The sequence below is a fragment of the Oncorhynchus keta genome, chromosome 30 (genome assembly GCF_023373465.1).
Source record: "Oncorhynchus keta strain PuntledgeMale-10-30-2019 chromosome 30, Oket_V2, whole genome shotgun sequence".
Lineage (NCBI taxonomy): Eukaryota > Metazoa > Chordata > Actinopteri > Salmoniformes > Salmonidae > Oncorhynchus > Oncorhynchus keta.
Genome location: NC_068450.1, coordinates 50,486,273 through 50,509,034, shown reverse-complemented (window position 1 = coordinate 50,509,034; position 22,762 = coordinate 50,486,273). Strand labels below are relative to the sequence as shown.

The 22,762-nt window shown below is 45.0% G+C and overlaps 1 protein-coding gene across 1 annotated transcript in view; it reads right to left on the bottom strand.

Moving 5' to 3' along the window:
* Positions 1-22,762, bottom strand: part of LOC127914013 (partitioning defective 3 homolog B-like) — a 47,107-nt gene that overhangs the window by 3,443 nt on the left and 20,902 nt on the right. Inside the window, exon 2 of the mRNA XM_052488498.1 lies at positions 5,328-5,404. Within this exon, the coding sequence (XP_052344458.1) occupies positions 5,328-5,404 (77 nt within the window). The remainder of the gene's footprint in view (positions 1-5,327; positions 5,405-22,762) is intronic.

Genomic DNA, 22,762 nt, shown 5'->3' with positions numbered 1-22,762 from the left:
ACAAGCCTAAGATCACCATGCGCAATGCCAAGCGTCGGCTGGAGTGTTGTAAAGCTCACTGCCATTTGACTCTGGAGCAGTAGAAACGCATTCTCTGGAGATGAATCATGCTTCACCATCTGGCAGTCCGATGCCAGGAAAACACTACCTGCCTGAATGCATCTGTAAAGTTTGGTGGAGGAGGAATAACGGTCTGAGGCTGTTTTTCCATGGTTCGGTCTAACCCCTTAGTTCCAGTGAAGGGAGATCTTAACGCTACAGCATACAATGACATTCTAGACGATTCTGTGCTTTGTGGCAACAGTGCACAAAGCAAGGTCCATACAAAAATGGTTTGTCGAGATCAGTGTGGAAGAACTTGACTGGCCTGCACAGAGCACTGACCTCAACCCCGTCAAAGACCTTTGGAATGAATAGGAACGCCGACTGGGAGCCAGGCCTAATCGCCCAACATCATGCTCTTGTGGCTGAATGGAAGCAGCAATGTTCCAACATCTAGTGGAAAGCCTTCCCAGAAGAGTGGAGGCTATTATAGCAGCAAAGGGCGGACACAAACTGCTTTTGGAATGAGACGTTCGATGAGCAGGTGTCCACATACTTTTGGTCATGTAATACAACCTGACAGAGGGAAGTGTGATCCTATCCACATGAGCCAAGTGAACGCTACTAATAACATGTCATGTAATAAATCAGACTCACACCTCTCAACTGTCAACACTATGGCTGCATCCCAAATAGCACCCTATTCGCTATATTGCGCACTACTTTTGATCAGGGACCATAAGGCTCTGGTCAAAAGTAGTGCACCATGTAGGGTATAGGGTGCTACTTACATTTTGGGACAACCTACACCATGCAAACAGCCCTTGAGATGTGGCCTGAAAACGGGGAGAAGGTGCATGTGGTGTGTGTTTATGTGGTTTGTGTGACTCTATGTGGCTTGTTGTGTGTGTTATGTGTATGCACTGTGCGTTTGTGTGTGCGCAATGACATTTGGGCATAGTTTCCACCTTACGACAAGGAGGAATTTGGCCCTGGTGAGTGAGGGGGGACTATTTGCACCTGCCCAAGGAAACGGAAGGAAAATTAGGCCCTGTGGTTCTTACCTGACCCTCAATAAACTCCATTGGTGTGAGGGAACACAGCTGGTAGATAGCAGCCATGGAGGCCACCGAGGGGTTGCTTGGAGGGGATCTAACCCATTCTCTGGAGGGTCCATAGCACTTACTGACAATCTGCATATGTGTGTGTATATGTGCGAGTGTTTCAGTTTGTGCTATGGATTTTCCAAAATAACGGACACACACACACACACACACACACACACACACACACACACACACACACACACACACACACACACACACACACACACACACACACACACACACACACACACACACACACACACACACACACACACACACACACACACGAGAGTGCTAAAAACAGGCCAGACCAGGCTGGTTTCACATTAAAGGGATACTTTCAGGATTTTGGCAATGCAGTCTTTAATCTACTTCCCCAGAACTAGACACCCATAGATTTCCATTCATTGCGCTAGTCGCAAAACTACCTCTAACTTCATTCATACTGGGCGCAGAGACATACAAATGGTATCCACGAGTTCATCGGACTCTGTAGAAGTAGATAACGGGCCTCATTGTCAAAATCCCAAAGTATCCCTTTAAAGGAAAACCATTAGGCTGCAATGGAGAGAGGTTATTTGTGTTAATGAAACCAACCTAGATAAACATAGACATGCATGCACACACCCACACACAAAATGTCTCTGCGTTCTCCATCACTCTGTCTACTCTATAATGAGTACAGTATGAATTACACTTTGCAGCACTGTATCCCACTGAGACCTTTACACAGGAGTAACACGCACTAAAATGAGACTGAATAGCACCAACAATTCTATCAGATATCCTGGTGGCCAATGACTAAGTGGCCATCTGTAAAGTCAAAATAAACATTCCAGATTTAACTACTGGTAATTCAACTGGTTCAGATCTAAAATACAGTGTCAGACTTGACAGTCTGTTTTGTGACTTCACTGGTCAGCGGTCAAAGACCTCACTCACTCAGTCTCTCTCTAAGTGTGTGTTTATCCTTTGTTTTATTTATAAATCCATGATTTAATTTTCCATAAATGCTTGTGCCTGCCTCGGTGTCTGTCGGAGAGGGAGAGACCGAAAGAGGGAGACAGAAAGAGCGTGACCTCTCCAAGCAGCCAGAGCCCATTGACGCGATGCCTTTATGGAAGCCCAACGGCTAAACCAGTTTAATTTCCAAAATACTGATTTCATTACGGGCCCGTTTCATCGAAAACAGAGTTAGCGGGGGAAAAGAGTGCCGCGGCCTGCATTTACTCCGAACCGAAACGGCAACACACTGCCACAAAAAGGAGCAAGGAAGTGGCGGCGCCAAACAAAAAAAGGTCCAATCACTTCGTAACAGGTAGAGATTTGCAGAGATTTGAAGAACAAACCAGGACTCGTATTCAACGTTTCCCACAGTAGGAGTGCTGATCTAGAATCAGTTCACCCATGTCATTTCTTTCGTTGTGATCATAAGGCACTCCTACTCTGAGACGCTTGATACATACAGCAAGGAGCATCGTGAATGAGGAAGCCGGTACGGAAAGTCTGCGTTTGGGTCTGAGAAAAATAAAATGACTTTAGCATACCAATAAAAAGGTCAATGAATTGAAATGATCTGAATTGAAATGAAAGGTAAGGGATGAGATTAGTGAGAGACCAACGCTCATGTGCTGATCAAACATTTACCCAGCATGCACCTGTTTAAGCAACATACCGTGCTGACGTGGCCATCTGTCGGAGAGCGAAGCCATGCTCACAAGGGAGAAAACGCACACCAACACACACAGCTCCAATCACGGATCATTAGCAGGAGAGAAGAGACCACAGATCAGTGGGTCGGAGATAGGTGCTGTGGAACAAAACTACTGAGCTGAGACCAGGGAAGGTTAAACAGAGTGTATGTGTGGTCAGACTGGTCCTCATGTGTTCAAGAGTAGCGTAGCCTTGTGAAGACATTTACATTACTACAGTAGCTCTGGAGTTAAATGTGCCATTCAGACCACACACACGCACACACACACGCACACACACACACGCACACACACACTTCTGCAGACCAAAATTGATGAGGGTAATATCAGTCCTCCATCTGAAGCACTGGCCACCGGCTGCACATTAATCACGCAATTATCAGCCCAGCGACCACTGTTCACGCACACAACCTCGGCTTAGCGGCCTAATCCAATCACCTATGGGGTCATGGGCCGTTCAGACTGGATAACCTGGGGCTGAGCCGTGGAGCCCATGACCCAGTGCTTCAGAACAGTAATGACCTTAATGTGCTCCATATGGGGTAGAATGAGTGTGTGTTTTACCCCTCCCTCCCTCCCTTCCTCTGCCTCCCCCTGAGCACTAACACCCCAGTCTAGGGAAAAGCTGATCCCCACTACAGGAGATGGGGCTGGGATGGGGGGAATAGAGGGGTACCACCATTCCCCCCTAAGGCACTGGACTTTCCAGACGTGCAGCCCAGCCGCATCCCCAGCAAGTGCAGGCTCCTTCCTCACAAAAGACAGGCCAAATGTATGCTAATGGTACACAGCCGCACAGCAGAGACACACTCATTTGTGAGGAAATGACTCTCAATGAGCTGGGCCCGGGGGGGGGGGGTCTCGCACAAAGTTCAGCTTGGTTTGAAAAACCCATTTATTTCACTTCCCTCTCGATTCCTCTCTCCATATCGCTCTCCCTCTTTCTGTATTATTTCCCCTCCAAAACCCAGAAATTACACCCCCCAATCTCTCGCTCTCTGTTTTGTCAAATTCCTGGAATAAATTTAGGTCCCCCGTCTTGGTATTGACGCTTCGGGGAGATGTAGTGTTTCTGGGGTACAGGGCTCGTTTCATCCTCGAGTGAACATCTAAAACAAGAGAGCAAACATATAAGATTTAGAATGACTCATTCGGAGGCAGCGTGCGCGGCACTTTCCTCCCTCTTTGTTCTGGTGCTGAAGACGTGCTGCTCCCCACCAGCAGTTGAATGCTCTGTCACTCTGTGTACCGTCGTCTCACACAGAGACTTGAACAAAGGCTTGTGGGGTTGACACCTCTAACTAAAATCAGAAGAGAGGGCTAAGCGACAGCTCGGACATTTCTCTCGACAGTTCATTTAACCGCCCGCGATTCGACGCCGGTCGAGTGTGAGTAACCATAAGTTACGTCATCTGAGACATGTGTTAGCATAAGCTTAGCATTAGCTCAGGAAGGGCCTACATGCAGAAAGCCTTAGGCTTTAGCTCACAGTCCAGACCTAGTCAGGAACACTGCTCCTTTCAGTGGATGCTCTGTTCAGTTTTAGTGCATCTCAGTCAGCGTGGCTCCACTCCCTTCTCCTTGGTGCCCCCCATGTCAGCCGGAGCAATAACCCGTGAAATGACAGCTCTCTCCGCACCACTCCACTGTGTGCTCTGGTTGTCTCCCAGGCCCACCACACTCCTGGTTAGCGCTGGGGGACTTTAACACAGCAGAGTGTGTGTGTGTGTGTGTGTGTGTGTGGGGGGGAATAGAGGGGGAAGAGTGTGTGAGTGAGTATGTGTACAGCAGGTACTAAGTCTACATGTGTGCACGTGTGTAAGTGCCATCTGACATGAGGATGTTGAGTCAGTTGGAGAGAGAAACGTAGTAGGTGTTATATAATATAATGTATGTCATTTAGCAGACCCTTGATTCAAAGCGACTGACAGTAGAGCATGCATACATTTCCGTATGGGTGGTCCCAGTCGGAATCGAACCTGCGACTTTGGCATTGGGCCGTGCTCCGCTAACAGAGCTGCACAGAACCGCATCATGCTCATGCATAATCTAGGTGGACCTTTGTGGCGCAGAGAAAGGATCCATCCCCCGTCTATTCTTCGTCTCCCAGGAGCTGATCAGGGCTACTCCCGGGATGAGGAGGCTTTCCCAAGGCAAACACTCCAGATTTAATTATAAGCTCTAAAGAGGATTACTCTCTCTGCTGCCGTGTGTGTGTGTGTGTGTGTATTGATGGTGGCCTAAAACAGATAAGAAGACAGACAGACACACAGACAGACGTGCATGCACACACACGCCAAGGTTGGGCTCAATTCAAATTGAAGGCAGTCAATTCAGGAAGTGATTTGAAATATAAATTCAGAAATGTAAAAAACTTTTCAAATAAACAGCAGTCACTGAAAATAACAAATGCCTTCTTTACGATTATTGAATTGTAATTAAAATGTACTTCCTGAAATGAACCTACCTGGAGTGGGCTGCGTACTGTCGCTCCTCGTCCTCATAGCAGGGTCCCGGGCGGGTATCAGGTCCTCTCACGGCCATCTGTGGAGGAGAGGGGCACATAATGGTTAATATTATTACTACACATCTGTCTGTCTGTCTGTCTCTCTCTCTCTCCACCATCACTAGCTAAGCCGGCTTAATGTTAAGGTTCATATTTAAGGTTAGCGTTAGCTATAAGGGTAAGGGTTAATAATGGTTCAACTTATGTGCACACATGCTCCTTGTAAAAAAAGGTCAGGGTAGGGTTTGTAGTCATGGTTAGAGGGTGGGCGGGGACAACGACAAAAACATGCAATCCCCTGAAAAGAGCTTTTTACCACCACATTCCACTCCTCACACAATTCATTCACCGTGTATTTATTCCCGTGACACTATAAGTATTCATATATATATATATATATGCAGAGTGTGTGTGAATATATAATTATATGAATAATTATATATATATGAATACTTATAGTGTACAGAAACAATGGACACTGCTCAAAAAAAGGGAACACTAAAATAACACATCCTAGATTTGAATGAATTAAATATTCTTATTAAATACCTTTTTCTTTACATAGTTGAATGTGCTGACAACAAAATCACACAAAAATGATCAATGGAAATCAAATTTATCAACCCATGGAGGTCTGGATTTGGATTCACACTCAAAATTAAAGTGGAAAACCACACTACAGGCTGATCCAACTTTGATGTAATGTCCGTAAAACAAGTCAAAATGAGGTTCAGTAGTGTGTGTGGCCTCCACGTGCCTGTATGACCTCCATACAACGCCTGGGCATTCTCCTGATGAGGTGGTGGATGGTCTCCTGAGGGATCTCCTCCTAGACCTGGACTAAAGCATCCGCCAACTCCTGGTCAGTCTGTGGTGCAACGTGGCGTTGGTGGATGGAGCGAGACATGATGTCCCAGATGTGCTCAATTGGATTCAGGTCTTTGGAACGGGCGGGCCAGTCCATAGCATCAATGCCTTCCTCTTGCACGAACTGCTGACACACTCCAGCCACATGAGGTCTAGCATTGCCTTGCATTAGGAGGAACCCAGGGCCAACCGCACCAGCATATGGTCTCACAAGGGGTCTGAGGATCTCATCTCGGTACGTAATGGAAGTCAGGCTACCTCTGGCGAACACATGGAGGGCTGTGCGGCCCCCAAAGAAATGCCACCCCACACCAGGACTGACCCACCGCCAAACCGGTCATGCTGGAGGATGTTGCAGGCAGCAGAATGTTCTCCACGCCGTCTCCAGACTCTGTCACGTCTGTCACATGTGCTCAGTGTGAACCTGCTTTCATCTGTGAAGAGCACAGGGCGCCAGTGGCGAATTTGCCAATCTTGGTGTTCTCTGGCAAATGCCAAACGTCCTGCACGGTGTTGGGCTGTAAGCACAACCCCCACCTGTGGACGCCGGGCCCTTATACCACCCTCATGGAGTCGGTTTCTGACCGTTTGAGCAGACACATGCACATTTGTGGCCTGCTGGAGGTCATTATGCAGGGCTCTGGCAGTGCTCCTCCTTGCACAAAGGCGGAGGTAGCGGTCCTACTGCTGGGTTGTTGCCCTCCTACGGCCTCCTCCACGTCTCCTGATGTCCTGGCCCGTCTCCTGGTAGCGCCTCCATGCTCTGGACACTACGCTGACAGACACAGCAAACCTTCTTGCCACAGCTCGCATTGATGTACCATCCTGGATGAGCTGCACTACCTGAGCCACTTGTGTGGGTTGTAGACTCTGTCTCATGCTACCACTAGAGTGAAAGCACCGCCAGAATTCAAAAGTGACCAAAACATCAGCCAGGAAGCGTAGGAACTGAGAAGTGGTCTGTGCTCACCACCTGCAGAACCACTCCTTTATTGGGGGTGTCTTGCTAATTGCCTATAATTTCCACCTGTTGTCTATTCCATTTGCACCACAGCATGTGGAATTTATTGCCAAACAGTGTTGCATCCTAAGTGGATAGTTTGATTTCACAGAAGTGTGATTGACTTGGAGTTACATTGTGTCGTTTAAGTTTTCCCTTTATTTTTTTGAGCAGTGTATATGTATATATATATATTTTTTTTTAAACTCTGCATTGTTGAAAATGGACCCGTAAGTAAGCATTTCACTGTTAGTGTCACGATCGTTAGTATAGACGGACCAAGGTGCCTCATTTATTAAACAGTGAAACTTAGAAAAAACAAAACAATAAAGAATAAACGAACCGTGACGACAATTCTGTGCTAACAGGCAACTAAACAATATCCCATAACCCACAGGTGGAAAAATGCAACTTAAGTATGATCCCCAATTAGAGACAACGATTATCAGCTGCCTCCAATTGGGAATCATACACAAACCCCAACATAGAAAATAAACCTAGAACCCCACATAGAAATAATAAACTAGACTAAAATGCCTAGCCCTGACCCACTCTATCATAGAAAATACAGGCTTTCTATGGTCAGGACGTGACAATTAGTTTACACCTGTTCTTTACGAAGCATATGAGAAATACAATTTCATTTGCTATACAGTACCAGTCAAAGGCTTGCACACACCTACTCAAGAGTTTGCAAACCTGTCATCAAGGCAGGGGCTACTTTGAAGAATCTCAAATATAAAATATACTTTGATTTGTTTAACACTTTTGGTTACTACATGATTCCATTGGTGTTATTTAATAGTTTTGATATCTTCACTATTATTCTGCAATGTAGAATATAGGTAAAATAAAGAATGTAATGAGTAGGTGTGTCCAATCTTCTGACTGGTATTGTATATTTTCAATTTATCCACAGGGCTGCACACACACACACACACACACACACACACACACACACACACACACACACAGTTTTTGGACAGTGGGTTGAACATTGCACTCCAAAACACCTTGATAACTGGCTGATTCCCTAATGTCTTGCACACGTTTAAGGCTTCCAGGACCAGAGGCAGTAATGCAACTCCACAATATTATTGAACCTCTAATGTTTGATTGTCGGGAGAGTGTTCTTTTCTTTGAATGCTTTTTTGGTTGTTGGTAGCTCTGGGGTGCCAATAACTGTAATTCAAATCGTAAACAAAAATGTAACTGGTTCTGCAATGTTGAAAATCCAATAAGGTGTGGAGACCAAACCTTTTTTCAACTTATTTTAGAACAAATGGGGAATTATTTAACAAAAGTGCAAGGGTGCCAATATACTGTATTTGGCTGCAACTGTAACTACCTACGACAAGGCTTTCCTAACCATACCACCATACCCATAACTCTCATCTGAAAATGAATGTAGAAAGGGAAATGGGGATGCCTAGTCAGTTGTACAACTGAATGCATTCAAATGAAATGTGTCTTCCACATTTAACCCAACCCCTCTGAATCAGAGAGGTGGCGGTAACAGAGGGTTACCTGCCTTGTTCAGGGGCAGAACGACAGATTTTTACCTTGTCAGCTCGGGGATTCCATCCAGCAACATTCCGGTTACTGGCCCAACGCTCTAACCACTAGGCTACCCGCCAACCCTCCATGTCTCGAGCTAGACAGAAACCATGAGCATAAACCACATTATGCCGAGGGGTAGGCCATTTGGGTATTGAGTATTGAGCCGCTCAATCTTTGTGTGAAGGTTAAAGGCATTATGCAAAGAGGTGCGGGGTAATGGCTGTCGTCGCTGTGTGCCATTTGTCTCGTCGGCCATGTTCCAAATGGCACCCTATTCCTTACATAGTGCACTACTTTTGAACAGTGCCCTACGAGCTGGTACTATGGGCCCAGGTCAAAAGTAATGCACTATAGGGAATAAGGTGCTATTTGGGACGAAGCCAGGGAGAGCGGGAAGCCGGGGGCCAGGGTTCAGGTTAGAGCCGCTCGGTTGCATGTTAAGTTTGGACATATGTGCCTCTGGGGAAGAGGGAGAGATGGAGGAGAGAGGGAGAGAAAGGATGAGAGGAAGAGAGAGAGAGTGAAAGGGGGATAGGAGGGGAGAGAGAAGCAAAGAAAGAGAAGAGCAAAAGAGCGGGAGAGAAAGCGGGGGAGAGAAAGAGGGAGAGACAGGGAGACAAAGAGAGCGACAGACAGAGAGAAGGAAAGAGGAAGAGAAAGAAAGACAACGAGAGAATGTCAGCATAGAGAGCCGAAATTCACTCCAAACATTTTAGTAACAGAGTTGGATGGGTGAATTTGATCATCGGCCAGTGGACTACTAGTGGACTATCAAACAAGAATATAAAATTATATACTTTATCATTTTGTTCATGTTGTAGCTATCGAGCGGGTTACTGTCAATCTATGAATAGTGACCAGAAAAGAGTGTGTGCCGAAAGGCCTCGACTCCTCTAGGGTGGTGGTGGTTAACAGTTCCTGGAGTCTGACCCCTCAACCTCCATCCCAAGCATATCTGCTCACCATGGCAACGGGGTAGAGTATAAATATTTTGGACACAAAACAGAGTAGATCATATTAAATTCTGTTTCCTATTAAACTCACGCACATTTTGGTTATGAGCCTGATGATGTCGTGTAAGTGTGTGTGTGTGTGTGTGTGTGTGTGTGTGTGTGTGTGTGTGTGTGTGTGTGTGTGTGTGTGTGTGTGTGTGTTGCTGTGGATCGCAGAGGCAGTGTTAATGTATTCTACAGGCAGGGTAGCTTACAGAGGACCAGCCTTTCTCTGGACACACTAAGCAGTTGAGGCCAGGCCACATGCAGCCCATGGGGCATTGTGAGAGGTTGGGGTCTCCCTCCTGCACTGAGAAAGTTAAGTGCGCCATGTGGCAGCCCACTCTTCCCACCACGGACGACCTTTACGTCGTATGAAATTAAAACTACAGACTGCCATACAAGACTGACGGACTACTTTCCCTGACAGTAAAAGACAAACGTCACAGCCAAATGGAGAACCACACAGTAAGAACACGGGCTTTTGAGTAAAGGGCGAGTTGATTTTCAAGCTCGAAAATCACCCTCTCTCGCTCATTTTCCCCAGAAAACTAAGCGTCTGGAGTGCCACTAAGTGTGCTGCAAAAACACACCAATCAAGTAGTTAAAGCCAGCTGTCGCATTCATCAAAAATACTGTGCATATACAGGAAATGAGTTTCCTGGAGCACTTCACTCCCCTAAGCAATTTACAGTCACGTGCGTACAATAAGCCTCAAACGACGGCCTGAATGTCTTGACATAAAATACGAGGAATGCTTTCATGGTAAAACGGAGGTACGAGAGGAAAAATAATAATATTCTGAGCCCCTCTCTCGCACCCTCTCTTTTTGAACAGAGTAATTGCTTGTGTTCTCTCTGCCATCCATCCATCTCTGATGCTAATTAGCCGCATCTCTCAGTGAGGAATCGCAGCCTGGCACCCCCCGCTGGCAGCGGACGTGTCCGCCTGCAGTCGGCTGGCATGAAGCAGCGGCGGGTGAGATCCATCCAATATCTGCACTTCCTCATAATTTTCCGTAATGAGATTCCATTGATTTCCACTCGGGAAACAAACTGGCACTGAGGGAACAGTTTTAGCAGTGGCAGGAGGGTGGGGGCTTTCAGGGGGACTGAAGTCTCAAACTGTGTTACTTTGTTCAAACTGTGTCTCACAAAACTCACACTGTGTCTCGCTACTAACTCAAACTGTGCTCATGGTGCTCTTGGTGTTTCGTAAAACAAACAAACTGTCCTCAGTCAGTCTCTAAATCTCACTCTGCGGATCTCTCCCTTATGTCTGGCCCTACCCCTTGTGTGGTATTGGTCTGTTTGACGCTTCACTGCTACAGTCATGCAGCACTGTCCCCTAAATACTCCCAGAGCTCGTTAGCAGCAGATGGTAAGACTGGCTCATTTGGGGCCGAGTCATGCCTCCCCATACAGCCATGTAAGGTTACTTCCAAACTGAGTGGAGTGGAGAGCTAGCTTGATCAGTGCAAGTACATGGTACAATCTGCCTGTATTGTATTAACTTGTTTTGGGAAATTGGGGTGGGATGGTGGGTAAAAGGGGCAGGGTCGAGGTTCAGTCATTTACATATAAACTTATTTGTAGACCTTGGGGTGTGTGCAGTCCAATTGGTCTCTGATTGACTTGTAACTTTTCAACGACAGGGTTGGCCAAAGAAGCCCTCCCCCTGGAGAGCTGTGTAGGTGCATGGTTTTAGTTAAATCCTGTTGTAACACACTGGTTTGGATACCGGTCATCAAGGTCCCGGTGAGCAACTGATTAGGAGAATCAGGTGTGCTAGATTGGGGTTGGAGCAAAAGCCTGCAGGAGGGAGATCTCCAGGAGGATGTATTGGCACAACTGTGGGTTTGAGTGGTGTTCTCCACATGTTCAGGGTTACAACTTTGAGTAGGTAGGGGTGTGAAGAAATTCCACAAACGGTCTGACCAGTGATTTTGGTGGAGGTGATGAGGATTTGGGGTATTTCCCCTTGCCTGGCTCCAGGTGAGCTGCAGTATCGGATCTCCCATCTATTTAAAATGTTTGCTCACAGCGCGTTTGTTTGTGAGAGGAAAATGTCCCCCATAGTCTAGACACACAGAGTGCTTCCAGTACTATGAGCATTACAGTATTCTGTCAAGTCATGGCAGCATGCACACCCAGGGAGCCTGCCAACATCAAAGATGGGAAATTATGACCTCAACACACACACACACACACACACACACACACACACACAAAAAATAAAATAAAAACTGAGGGAAAGGTGATGAGGTGATGTGTACCAACCCAAGCGAAGGCGAGAGTGTGGGGAATCGGGATTGTGTTCGATTGCAGTTTAAACTGCAAACAGATCACACACACTCTCCTGTTGGTCAAAGACAAGCTTTCAAGCCTCGGTGATAAAGAGGCCCAAATCAGTCCCGGTAGCCTTCGGAGAGATAACCTCGTCTGGACTGTGCTCACGGAATTCAGAATGAACCGACATAAAACAAAGAGGAGAAGTGAAGCTCTTTGTGTCAGGGTTGAGGGGATGAGGAGGCGGCGCGGGGGAACGAGGACGGAGAGGAGAGGGGTTCCGTGTTCGGAATGACTCATTGTGACTTTGAAAAGCGTGGAGGAAAACTCTGGAGAGAACTGATGCGACACCTTAAAAATGTGTGTGTGTATTGCACATTACATGTAAGGTGTTTGCAAACACATTCATCAAAGGAACATCAGAGTGGACAGGAGAAAAAAGGCCCTATCAAAAGCCATTCCAAAGACAACGGGAGGTAAGCTAGCTAAGCCACCAACGAAACTTAGAAACAAAACAGAATAAAGAAGCTGATGACAGATTGAGGGTTGAAGATGACTCTAGTCTCTAGATGCTGATCTAAGGTCAATTTGTCATTATACCCTCTTATGGTTATTTTAATTGCACCTTTATTTAACCAGGTAGGCCAGTTGAGAACAAGTTCTCATTTACAACTGTGACCTGGCCAAGATAAAGCAAAGCAGTGTGACAAAAACAACAGAGTTAAACAAACAAATGTACAGTCAATAACACAATAGAAAAATCTATGTACAGTGTGTGCAAATGTAGAAGATTTTGTTGCAATATAAGAAGTCGATTCTAGATTACATTTTGGATTGGAGATGCTTAATGTGAGTCTGGAAGGAGAGTTTACAGTCTAACCAGACACCTGGGAATTTGTAGTTGTCCACATATTCTAAGTCAGAACCGTCTAGATTAGAGACCGACCGATGAATCGGAATGCCCGATTAATTAGGACCGATTTCAAGTTTTCATAACAATCGGAAATCTGTATTTTTGGGCACCAAATAAACATGCATTCAAACAGCACTTTTGTGCGTTTTGCCAGCAGCTCTTTGGTGTGCGTCAAGCATTGTGCCGTTTATGACTTCAAGCCTATCAACTCCCGAGATGAGGCTGGTGTAACCGAAGTGAAATGGCTAGCTAGTTAACGCACGCTAATAGTGTTTCAAACGCCACTCGCTCTGAGCCTTCTAGTAGTTGTTCCCCTTGCTCAGCATGGGTAACGCTGCTTCGAAGGTGGCTGTTGTCATAGTGTTGCTGGTTTGAGCCCAGGGAGGAGCGAGGAGAGGGACGGAAGCTATACTGTTACACTGGCAATACTGAAGTGCCTATAAGAACATCCAATAGTCAAAGGTTAATGAAATGCAAATGGTATAGAGGGAAATCGTCCTATAATTCCTATAATAACTACAACCTAAAACTTCTTACCTGGGAATATTGAAGACTCATGTTGAAAGGAACCACCAGCTTTCATATGTACTCATGTTCTGAGCAAGGAACTGAAATGTTAGCTTTCTTACATAGCACATAATGCACTTTTACTTTCTTCTCCAACACTTTGTTTTTGCATTATTTAAACCAAATTGAACATGTGTCATTATTTACTTGAGGCTAAATTGATTTTATTGATGTATTATATTAAGTTAAAATAAGTGTTCATTCAGTATTGTTGTAATTGTCATTACAAATAAACAAATAAAAATTTTAAAAAACGCCCGATTAATCGGTATCGGGTTTCTGGTCCTCCCATAAATCGGTATCGGCGTTGAAAAATCATAATCGGTCGACCTCTACTGAAAAGTATGACAGAATTCCAGCTATGTCTGCAGTAGATTGCAACTCCGCCCCCTATGGCAGTTCTATTTTGTTCGTAAAATGTTGTAGTTGGTGATGGAAATGTCAAGATTTTTGGTGGCCTTCCTAAGCCAGGATTCAGACACAGCTAGGACATCAGGGTTGGCGGAGTGTGCTAAAGCAGTGAATAAAACAAACTTAGGGAGGAGGCTTCTGATGTGAACATGAATGAAACCAAGGCTTTTACGGTTACACAAGTAAACAAATGAGAGCGCCTGGGGAATGGGAGTGGTGCTGGGGGCTGCAGGGCCTGGGTTAACCTCTACATCACCAGAGGAAGAGAGGAGGAGTAGAAAAAGAGTATGTCTAAAGGCTATAAGAACTGGTCGTCTAGTGCTTTGGAACAGAGAGTAAAAGGAGCATATTTCTATGCGTGGCAGAATAGATTCAAGGCATAATGTACAGGATGGTAGGATGTGAGTACAGTGGAGGTTAAACCTAGGCATTGAGTGACGATGAGAGGTTTTGACTCTAGAGGCACCAGTTAAGCCAGATGAGGTCACTGCATGTGTGGCGGGTGTGACAAAAGGACTATCTAAGGCATATTGGGCAGGGCTGGGGGCTCTACAGTGAAATAAGACAATAATCACTAACCAAAACAGCAATAGACAAGGCATATTGACATTAGGGAGAGGCATGTGTATCCGCGTGATCATAGGGTCCAATGAACAGAAATAGTTGAGTCATGAAGCCGATTCAGGAGTCACTACTATGCTAGGCGAGCTGGAGACACAGCGATTCAGACAGCTAGCGGGCCGGGGCTAGCAGAAAGGCCTTCGGCGACGTCGCAACGGAAGAGCCTGCAGAAACCACCTTGGGCGATTACGTCGGCAGACCAGTCGTGATGGATCGGCGGGGCTCCGTGTCGGCAGTAAAAGGTCCGGGCCAATTGGCAAAAGAGGTTTTGTAGCCCAAGAATTAGCTGGTGGACCTCTTCGGCTGGCCGGGAGATGGTCCTAGCTCGAGGCTAGCTCAAGACTAACTGGTGCTTGCTTCGGGACAGAGACGTTAGCCACTCGGTTTGCAGCTAGTTGGCTGTGATGATCCGGTGTAAAGGTTCAAAGCTTGCGGTAGGAATCCGGAGATGTGGTAGAGAAAAAGCAGTCCGATATGCTCTGTGTTGATATCGCGCTGTGTGGACTGGCAGGTATTGATCGAGTTGAGGCTGGCTGGTGTCCGAGTTAATGGTGAAGACCGCTAGCAGTGGCTTACTGACTACTAGCTTGTTAGCTTGCTAGTTTCTGATGAGGTTCCGGTAAAGTATAAAAAGCAGATGCGTACCACATTGGGTGAGGCGAGTTGAAGGAAAGTATATTCAGTCCATAGATGGAAAGTGAGATTAAAATATACACAAAAAATATACGGAAAAAAATGAGGAAAACGACATTTACATGGGACAGGACAAAACACATGTCCGACTGCTATACCATCTGGGAAACAACTGGTTAGGGATGTGAGGGAAGAACACTGTGCATAGGTCTAACTTCAATCTCTAATGCTGCTCATCCGGGGTGCAAGATCCCAGTCTCTCTTTGGCCAGACCCATTGGTCTCCAGTTCAATTAACATACACTACATGACCAAAGTATGTGAACACCTGCTCGTCGAACATCTCATTCCAAAATCATGGGCATTAATATGGAGTTGGTCCCCTCTTTGCTGCTAAAACATCCTCTTCTGGGAAGGCTTTCCACTAGATGTTGAAACATTGCTGAAGGGACTTGCTTCCATTCAGTCACAAGAGCATGAGTGAGGTCGGGCACTGATTTCGGGAGATTAGGCCTGGCTCGCAATCGGAGTTCCTATTCATCCCAAAGGTGTTTGATGGGCTTGGGGTCAGGGCTCTGTGCAGGCCAGCCAAGTTCTTCCACCCCGATCTCGACAAACCATTTCTGTATGGATCTTGCTTTGTGCACGGGGCCATTGTCACGCTGAAACAAGAAAAAAGCCTTCCCCAAACTGTTGCCACAAAGTTGGAAAGACAGAATCATCTAGAATGTCATTCTATGCTGTAGTGTTAAGATATCCCTTCACTTGAACTAAGGGGCCTAGCCCAAACCATGAAAAACAACCCGACCATTATTTATCCTCCACTAAACTTCACAGTTGGCACTATGCCTTGGGGCAGATAGTGTTTTCCTGACATCGGCCAAACCCAGATTCGTTCTTCGGACTCCCAGAAGGTGAAGCGTGATCCATCACGCTAGAGAACACGTTCCACTGCTCCAGAGTCCAATGGCAGCGAGTTTAACACTATTCCAGCCGACGCTTGGCATTGTGCATGGTGATCTTATGCTCGTATGAGACTGCTCGGCCATGGAAACCCATTTCATAAAGTTCCCGACAAACAGTTATTGTGCTGACGTTGCTTCCAGAGGCAGTTTGGATGGGCACTCGGTAGTGAGTGTTGCAACCGAAGACAGACGATTTTTACATGCAGAGCACTTCAGCACTCTGTGGTCCCGTTCTGTGAGCTTGTGTGCCTACCACTCACTTACAATAACAGCACTTACATTTGACCGTGGCAGCTCTAGCAGGGCAGAAATGTAACAAACTGACTTATTTGAAAGGTGGCATCTGATGACAGTGCCACATTGAAAGACAATGAGGTTTTCAGTAAGGCCATTCTACTGCCAATGTTCGTCTATGCAGATTGCATGGCTGTGTGCTCAATGTGATACAGCTGTCACCAACGGGTGTGGCTGAAATAGCCGAATCCAGTAATTTGAAGGGATGTCCACATTTTTAAAAATATATATAGTTTACTTCTGTCATTACGGAAAGCAAGCATCTCTTTCTCTCTCTCACCTCTCTAGCTCTCTGTCTCCTTCCTTTGTGTCATTCTCGTTCAGTCCAATCTCAGCTAAGCCTTAGATAAACATACGTGCACACACACGCACATACGTACACACACAAACTCGCACAAACGTGCACTAGGATGACCTAGGTGTGTTTGTGTGGTGATACGTTTTTTTCTTTTTAGAACCCCACCAGATACCAATTCACACATAGGCACACACTATCCAAGGGCATCGAACCTCAAATATGTGCAGACCAAAGACAGTTACGAGTTCAGTGCTCTTCAAGGGGCCAAGCCTCCCGACCCACCCTGCCCCATAACAACTTACCCACAGTCCACGCACACACACCTTACAGGGCTGGAGCGAGGGCCACTGCCACGGCCGGCTTCAGTTACAGCCTATAGCTACTGTGATTAAAGGCTAGTGTTAGTCCCCACCTTTGATTTGGGCTGGGCTGAACTTCTCAATTATACTGCAGCTTATGTAATTATATGGGTCTGTTAGAAGTTAGTCTTTGTTTCATACTCCAGGAATAACTGAGCGACTGGCATAGTTAGGAAAGGGAGGGAGACTATGATCAGTTATATTGGGCAGTCAGTTATACCAAAGTGTCCAATAGACACGCTGACATGAGAAGAGCTTAGAAGGGAGAGAACGAGAGAAGGGAGAGAACAGACCTGGGTTGAAATAATTGTAGCATTTGCCTCAGCCTGCCTAGAGAGCCAGATGGGCAGAGTTTGCAGTTTTGCAACTAGGACGCCCACCAGCCTCAAAAAGACTCGCCTGACGGTAGCCCGGTATCAGTTAAAAAGACCCCCATTAAGACCACCTGACTAGGTGAATCCAGGTGAAAGCTATGATCCCTTATTGAGATCATTTGTTAAATCCACTTAAAATCAGTGTAGATGAAGGGGAGGAGACTGGTTAAAGAAGGATTTTTAAGCCTTGAGACAACTGAGACATGGATTGTGTATGTGTGCCATTCAGAGGGCCAATGGACAAGACAAAATATTGAAGTGCCTTTGAATAGGGCATGGTAGTATGTGCCAGTCACACCGGTTTGTGTGAAGAACTGCAACGCTGCTGGTTTTGTCACGCTCAACAGTTTCCCATGTGTATCAAGCTGTCCACCACCCAAAGGACATCCAGCCAACTTGACACAACTATGTGAAGCATTGTAGTCAACATGGGCCAGCATCCGTGTGGAACGTTTGACACCTCGTAGAGGCCATGCCCCCACGAATTTAGGCTGTTCTGACAGCTTCCTGATCTTCTCATATACCTCTCAGATATAGGACAGACACTTCAAAACAAAGGTTCTTTAGATTTTCTTTTGACTATGTTTATCCATGTATGAATCTGGTATTCAATGCATTTCTATGGGCTAATAGCAGTAAGGCCAAATTCAATGTTTCATCAAATATATATATATTTTTTATATCTGAAGGGGTGCTAAAATTCAAATATCAAAATGATCCTTGGTATGACCACCTTAAAACAATTCCATATGTTACCCCCACTATTTGTTTCTGCAGTGAGGATTAACCCTCTTTAGATAATTATTTTGTAAATTATCTGCAGAAAAACATTGTTTTGAGCTCAAAAAGCAGTAGCAACAGTATGCAAATCAGGGAGCCAAATTAACAGCTCTTTCACTGATGCGATTCGGTTCATGAACGACCCATCACAAAAAACTAGGCTGTTGAAGTATGGTAATTGTCCAAAAAAGTGTGTATATTGTCATAAATAATTCTATTTTTATTATAAAATATTCACTTAGCTACTCAATCATTGTGATTTTGTGAGCGGAGTCTGTCTGTATATTTGGTTAACCTGTTACTCCTACCCCCTACTTTTTCGAACATTCTGTTAAAAATCGCTCAACATTTCAGCGCTCATGCCAGGAATATAGTATATGCATATGATTAGTATGTGTGGATAGAAAACACTCAGACGTTTATAAAACTGGTTAAATCACGGCTGTGACTATAACAGAACGTGCGTTTCATCGAAAAGCGCAGGAAAATCTGATCACTGAAATTTGGAAAATATATCAATGCGCCACTTGCATATATTGTCTATGGGAAAGCAAATTACCTGGAGCCGAGATTGCAATTCCTACAGCTTCCACACGATGTCAACAGTCTTGTCATTTGCCTAGGCTTTGTTTCTTGGTCAAACGAAGAAGAGACAGCCCATTTCTTCAGGTCTCCGATCGGATATTTTGGTTGAGATTTACCCAGACATTATTTCCAGACGTACAGCTATAGAATATACATCGCCTCGTGATCAATTTGATCGCTTATTAACGTTTACTAATACCTAAAGTTGCATTACAAAAGTATTTCGAAGTGTTTTGTGAAAGTTTATCGTCAACTTTTTTAAATTAAAAAAATTACGTTACGTTATAAAACGCTATTTTTTTTCGTTGCTCACACAGTCTTCATAGATCGATATCTAGGCTATATATGGACCGATTTAATCGGAAAAAAAAGACCCAATAGTGATTATGGGACATCTAGGAGTGCCAACAAAGAAGATGGTCAAAGGTAATGAATGTTTTATATTTTATTTGTGCGGTTTGTGTAGCGACGACTATGCTAATTATTTTGTTTACGTCCCCTGCGGGTCTTTTGGGGTGTTACATGCTATCAGATAATAGCTTCTCATGCTTTTGCCGAAAAGCATTTAAAAAATCTGACTAGTTGCCTGGATTCACAACGAGTGTAGCTTTAATTCAATACCCTAAATGTGTATTTTAATGAACGTTTGAGTTTTAACTAGTACTATTAGCATTTAGCGTAGCGCATTTGCATTTCCAGATGTCTAGATGGGACGCCTGCGTGTCAGGTAGGAGCAAGAGGTTAATTGATCCATTGCTGCACAAACATAGAAGGCTTATATAGAGCCTTGGCTATTTTCCTACCCAGTCCCAATCCCACTGACACCCAAAATCCTAACTCCTGTTTCGCATGAGTAGAGAATGTGTGATCAACGGTAGGAGAGTAGATATGGATATTTTCTTAAACAGAGTCGGGTCCCCGTTAATAGATCTTGACTGTCGTTTGACTGTCGTTTGACTGTCGTTTGTATGATTAGAAAATTTGTGCGATTCGACAATGCTATCGCCTACTTGGCGTGCGTCCTGAGAGTCATAATTTTTTTGGGAGATCCCTTGCATAGTAGCTATATCTTGATTTTAAACACTTTATATATGCACTTCCGAGTTTGGCAGTTTTTCCAAGGACTCAAAATAAATATGAATGATTTCCGGTATTGAAATTAAGGGATTCATATTTTACAGAAATCTACTAACTTCTACATTCTCCCTCTCTTGATAAACCTCCCTTTTCTCCCTTCTGGGCCAATCCACCTCAAAAAGCAAAAGAGGATTTCGAAACCCATAATTTCAGATTGTTACTAACTACAGAAACGATTTCAGAAAAGACACGATTATCATTCCTGAAAGTTTGGTCCAAATCGGATGTTGGGTTTATTTATTGAATATTATCTGAATCCAGTGGGGGGAAAAAAGTATTTAGTCAGCCACCAATTGTGCAAGTTCTCCCACTTAAAAAGACAAGAGAGGCCTGTAATTTTCATCATAGGTACACTTCAACTATGACAGACAAAATAAGAAAAAAAAATCAGAAAATCACATTGTAGGATTTTTAATGAATTTATTTGCAAATTATGGTGGGAAATAAGTATTTGGTCACCTACAAACAAGCAAGATTTCTGGCTCTCACAGACCTGTAACTTATTCTTTAAGAGGCTCCTCTGTCCTCCACTCGTTACCTGTATTAATGGCACCTGTTTCAACTTATCAGTATAAAAGACACCTGTCCACAACCTCAAACAGTCACACTCCAAACTCCACTATGGCCAAGACCAAAGAGCTGTCAAAGGACACCAGAAACAACATGTTAGACCTGCACCAGGCTGGGAAGACTGAATCTGCAATAGGTAAGCAGCTTGGTTTGAAGAAATCAACTGTGGGAGCAATTATTAGGAAATGGAAGACATACAAGACCACTGATAATCTCCCTCGATCTGGGGCTCCATGCAAGATCTCACCCCGTGGGGTCAAAATGATCACAAGAACGGTGAGCAAAAATCCCAGAACCACACGGGGGGACCTAGTGAATGACCTGTAGAGAGCTGGGACCAAAGTAACAAAGCCTACCATCAGTAACACACTACGCAGCCAGTACATGTCCAGGCCCGTCTGAAGTTTGCTAGAGAGCATTTGGATGATCCAGAAGAAGATTGGGAGAATGTCATATGGTCAGATGAAACCAAAATATAACTTTTTGGTAAAAACTCAACTCAAGGACAAAGAATGCTGAGTTGCATCCAAAGAACACCATACCTACTGTGAAGCATGGGGGTGGAAACATCATGCTTTGGGGCTGTTTTTCTGCAAAGGGACCAGGACGACTGATCCGTGTAAAGGAAATAATTAATCGTGAGATTTTGAGTGAAAACCTCCTTCCACCAGTAAGGGCATTGAAGATGAAACGTGGCTGGGTCTTTCAGCATGACAATGATCCCAAACACACCGCCTGGGCAATGAAGGAGTGGCTTCGTAAGAAGCATTTCAAGGTCCTGGAGTGGCCTAGCCAGTCTCCAGATCTCAACCCCATAGAAAATCTTTGGAGGGAGTTGAAAGTCCGTGTTGCCCAGCAAAACTGTGTTGCCCAGCCCCAAAACCAAATACTTATTTTCCACCATAATTTGCAAATAAATTCATAAAAAAATCCTGCAATGTGATTTTCTGGATTTTTTTTCTTCTAATTTTTTTCTGTCATAGTTGAAGTGTACCTATGATGAAAATTACAGGCCTCTCTTGTCTTTTTAAGTGGGAGAACTTGCACAATTGGTGGTTGACCAAATACTTTTTTGCCCCACTGTAATTTATAATGGACAATATTAGTGCAATCAATAAGGTTAATTTCTCTGAGATCAAAAAGAAATATGTTTCAGGAATGCTAATCTCACCTGTGTCTAACTACAGAAATGATTATTTTATAACAATCTAAGATTGTGGGTGTCATGGCTTGCTGAAATGACATGGGGTGACTCTTCTACCTTTTCTCTCACTGTTAATAAACCTCCCTTTTCTCCCTCTCGCTACACCTTCCTGTTCTTCACCAGTTTCTCCACAAAGCAGCCTTTCTTTTCATCTCTCTCCCCCCTCTCTGCTTCCCATCATTCTACCCCCTCCCTCTCAGCCTCCTCCCCTCTCTCTCCTCCAGTCCACAATATAATTATGTGGTAGGCTACCCACTGTGCTACAGTATGTAAGCAACCCCCCACAGTAAGCACACACACACACACACATCAGGAGAAGCACACCAGCTCATCCATTACACCTTTTGTGTTGGTGCTGCTGGGCTGTCAGCCCAAACAAGACTGATCTCTGGTCAGTGGTAGATCAGTCACTGATCTAAACACAACACAGGTCACTTCTCTGTAGTACAGCATTAGCTCCCTCCTATGAGGCTTTGATATACTAGATAATAAATAATGGTCCGACTATTGCTAGCAGGGATAATCTAGACTCCAGTAGGGGATGGGCGGGTATCTCCGGTCCTGGAGGGCCGTAGAGTCGGCTTTTGCTCCAGCTCAGCTCTAATAACATTTCTATTCAAACTTATTGGGGTCTAAATTGAACGGGCACACGATCGAGTCACTGTTTGAGTTGTTAGTGCTTAGGCCTGAACAAAAGCCTGCCGTTACCGTGGCCCTGAGTTGCCCCGTCCACCCCTCATCATGCTCAAAAAGACTAGGCTCTACACACCCACCACACACAATTATGGTTATGCCTGGGCATCTGCGTGGCTCTAGGGGTTCTCTTGCCCCCTGGGCGTCCCACACTCCCACAGCGCTCCTGGGGGTAGAGTAGACCATCACCATCAGACGAGAGGCACGCTAGCCATCCATCACTGTGACAGCGGTGGTTTTTGTTTACTTAATGATGTGGAGGGTGTTTATGAAGCGACGCCCGCCC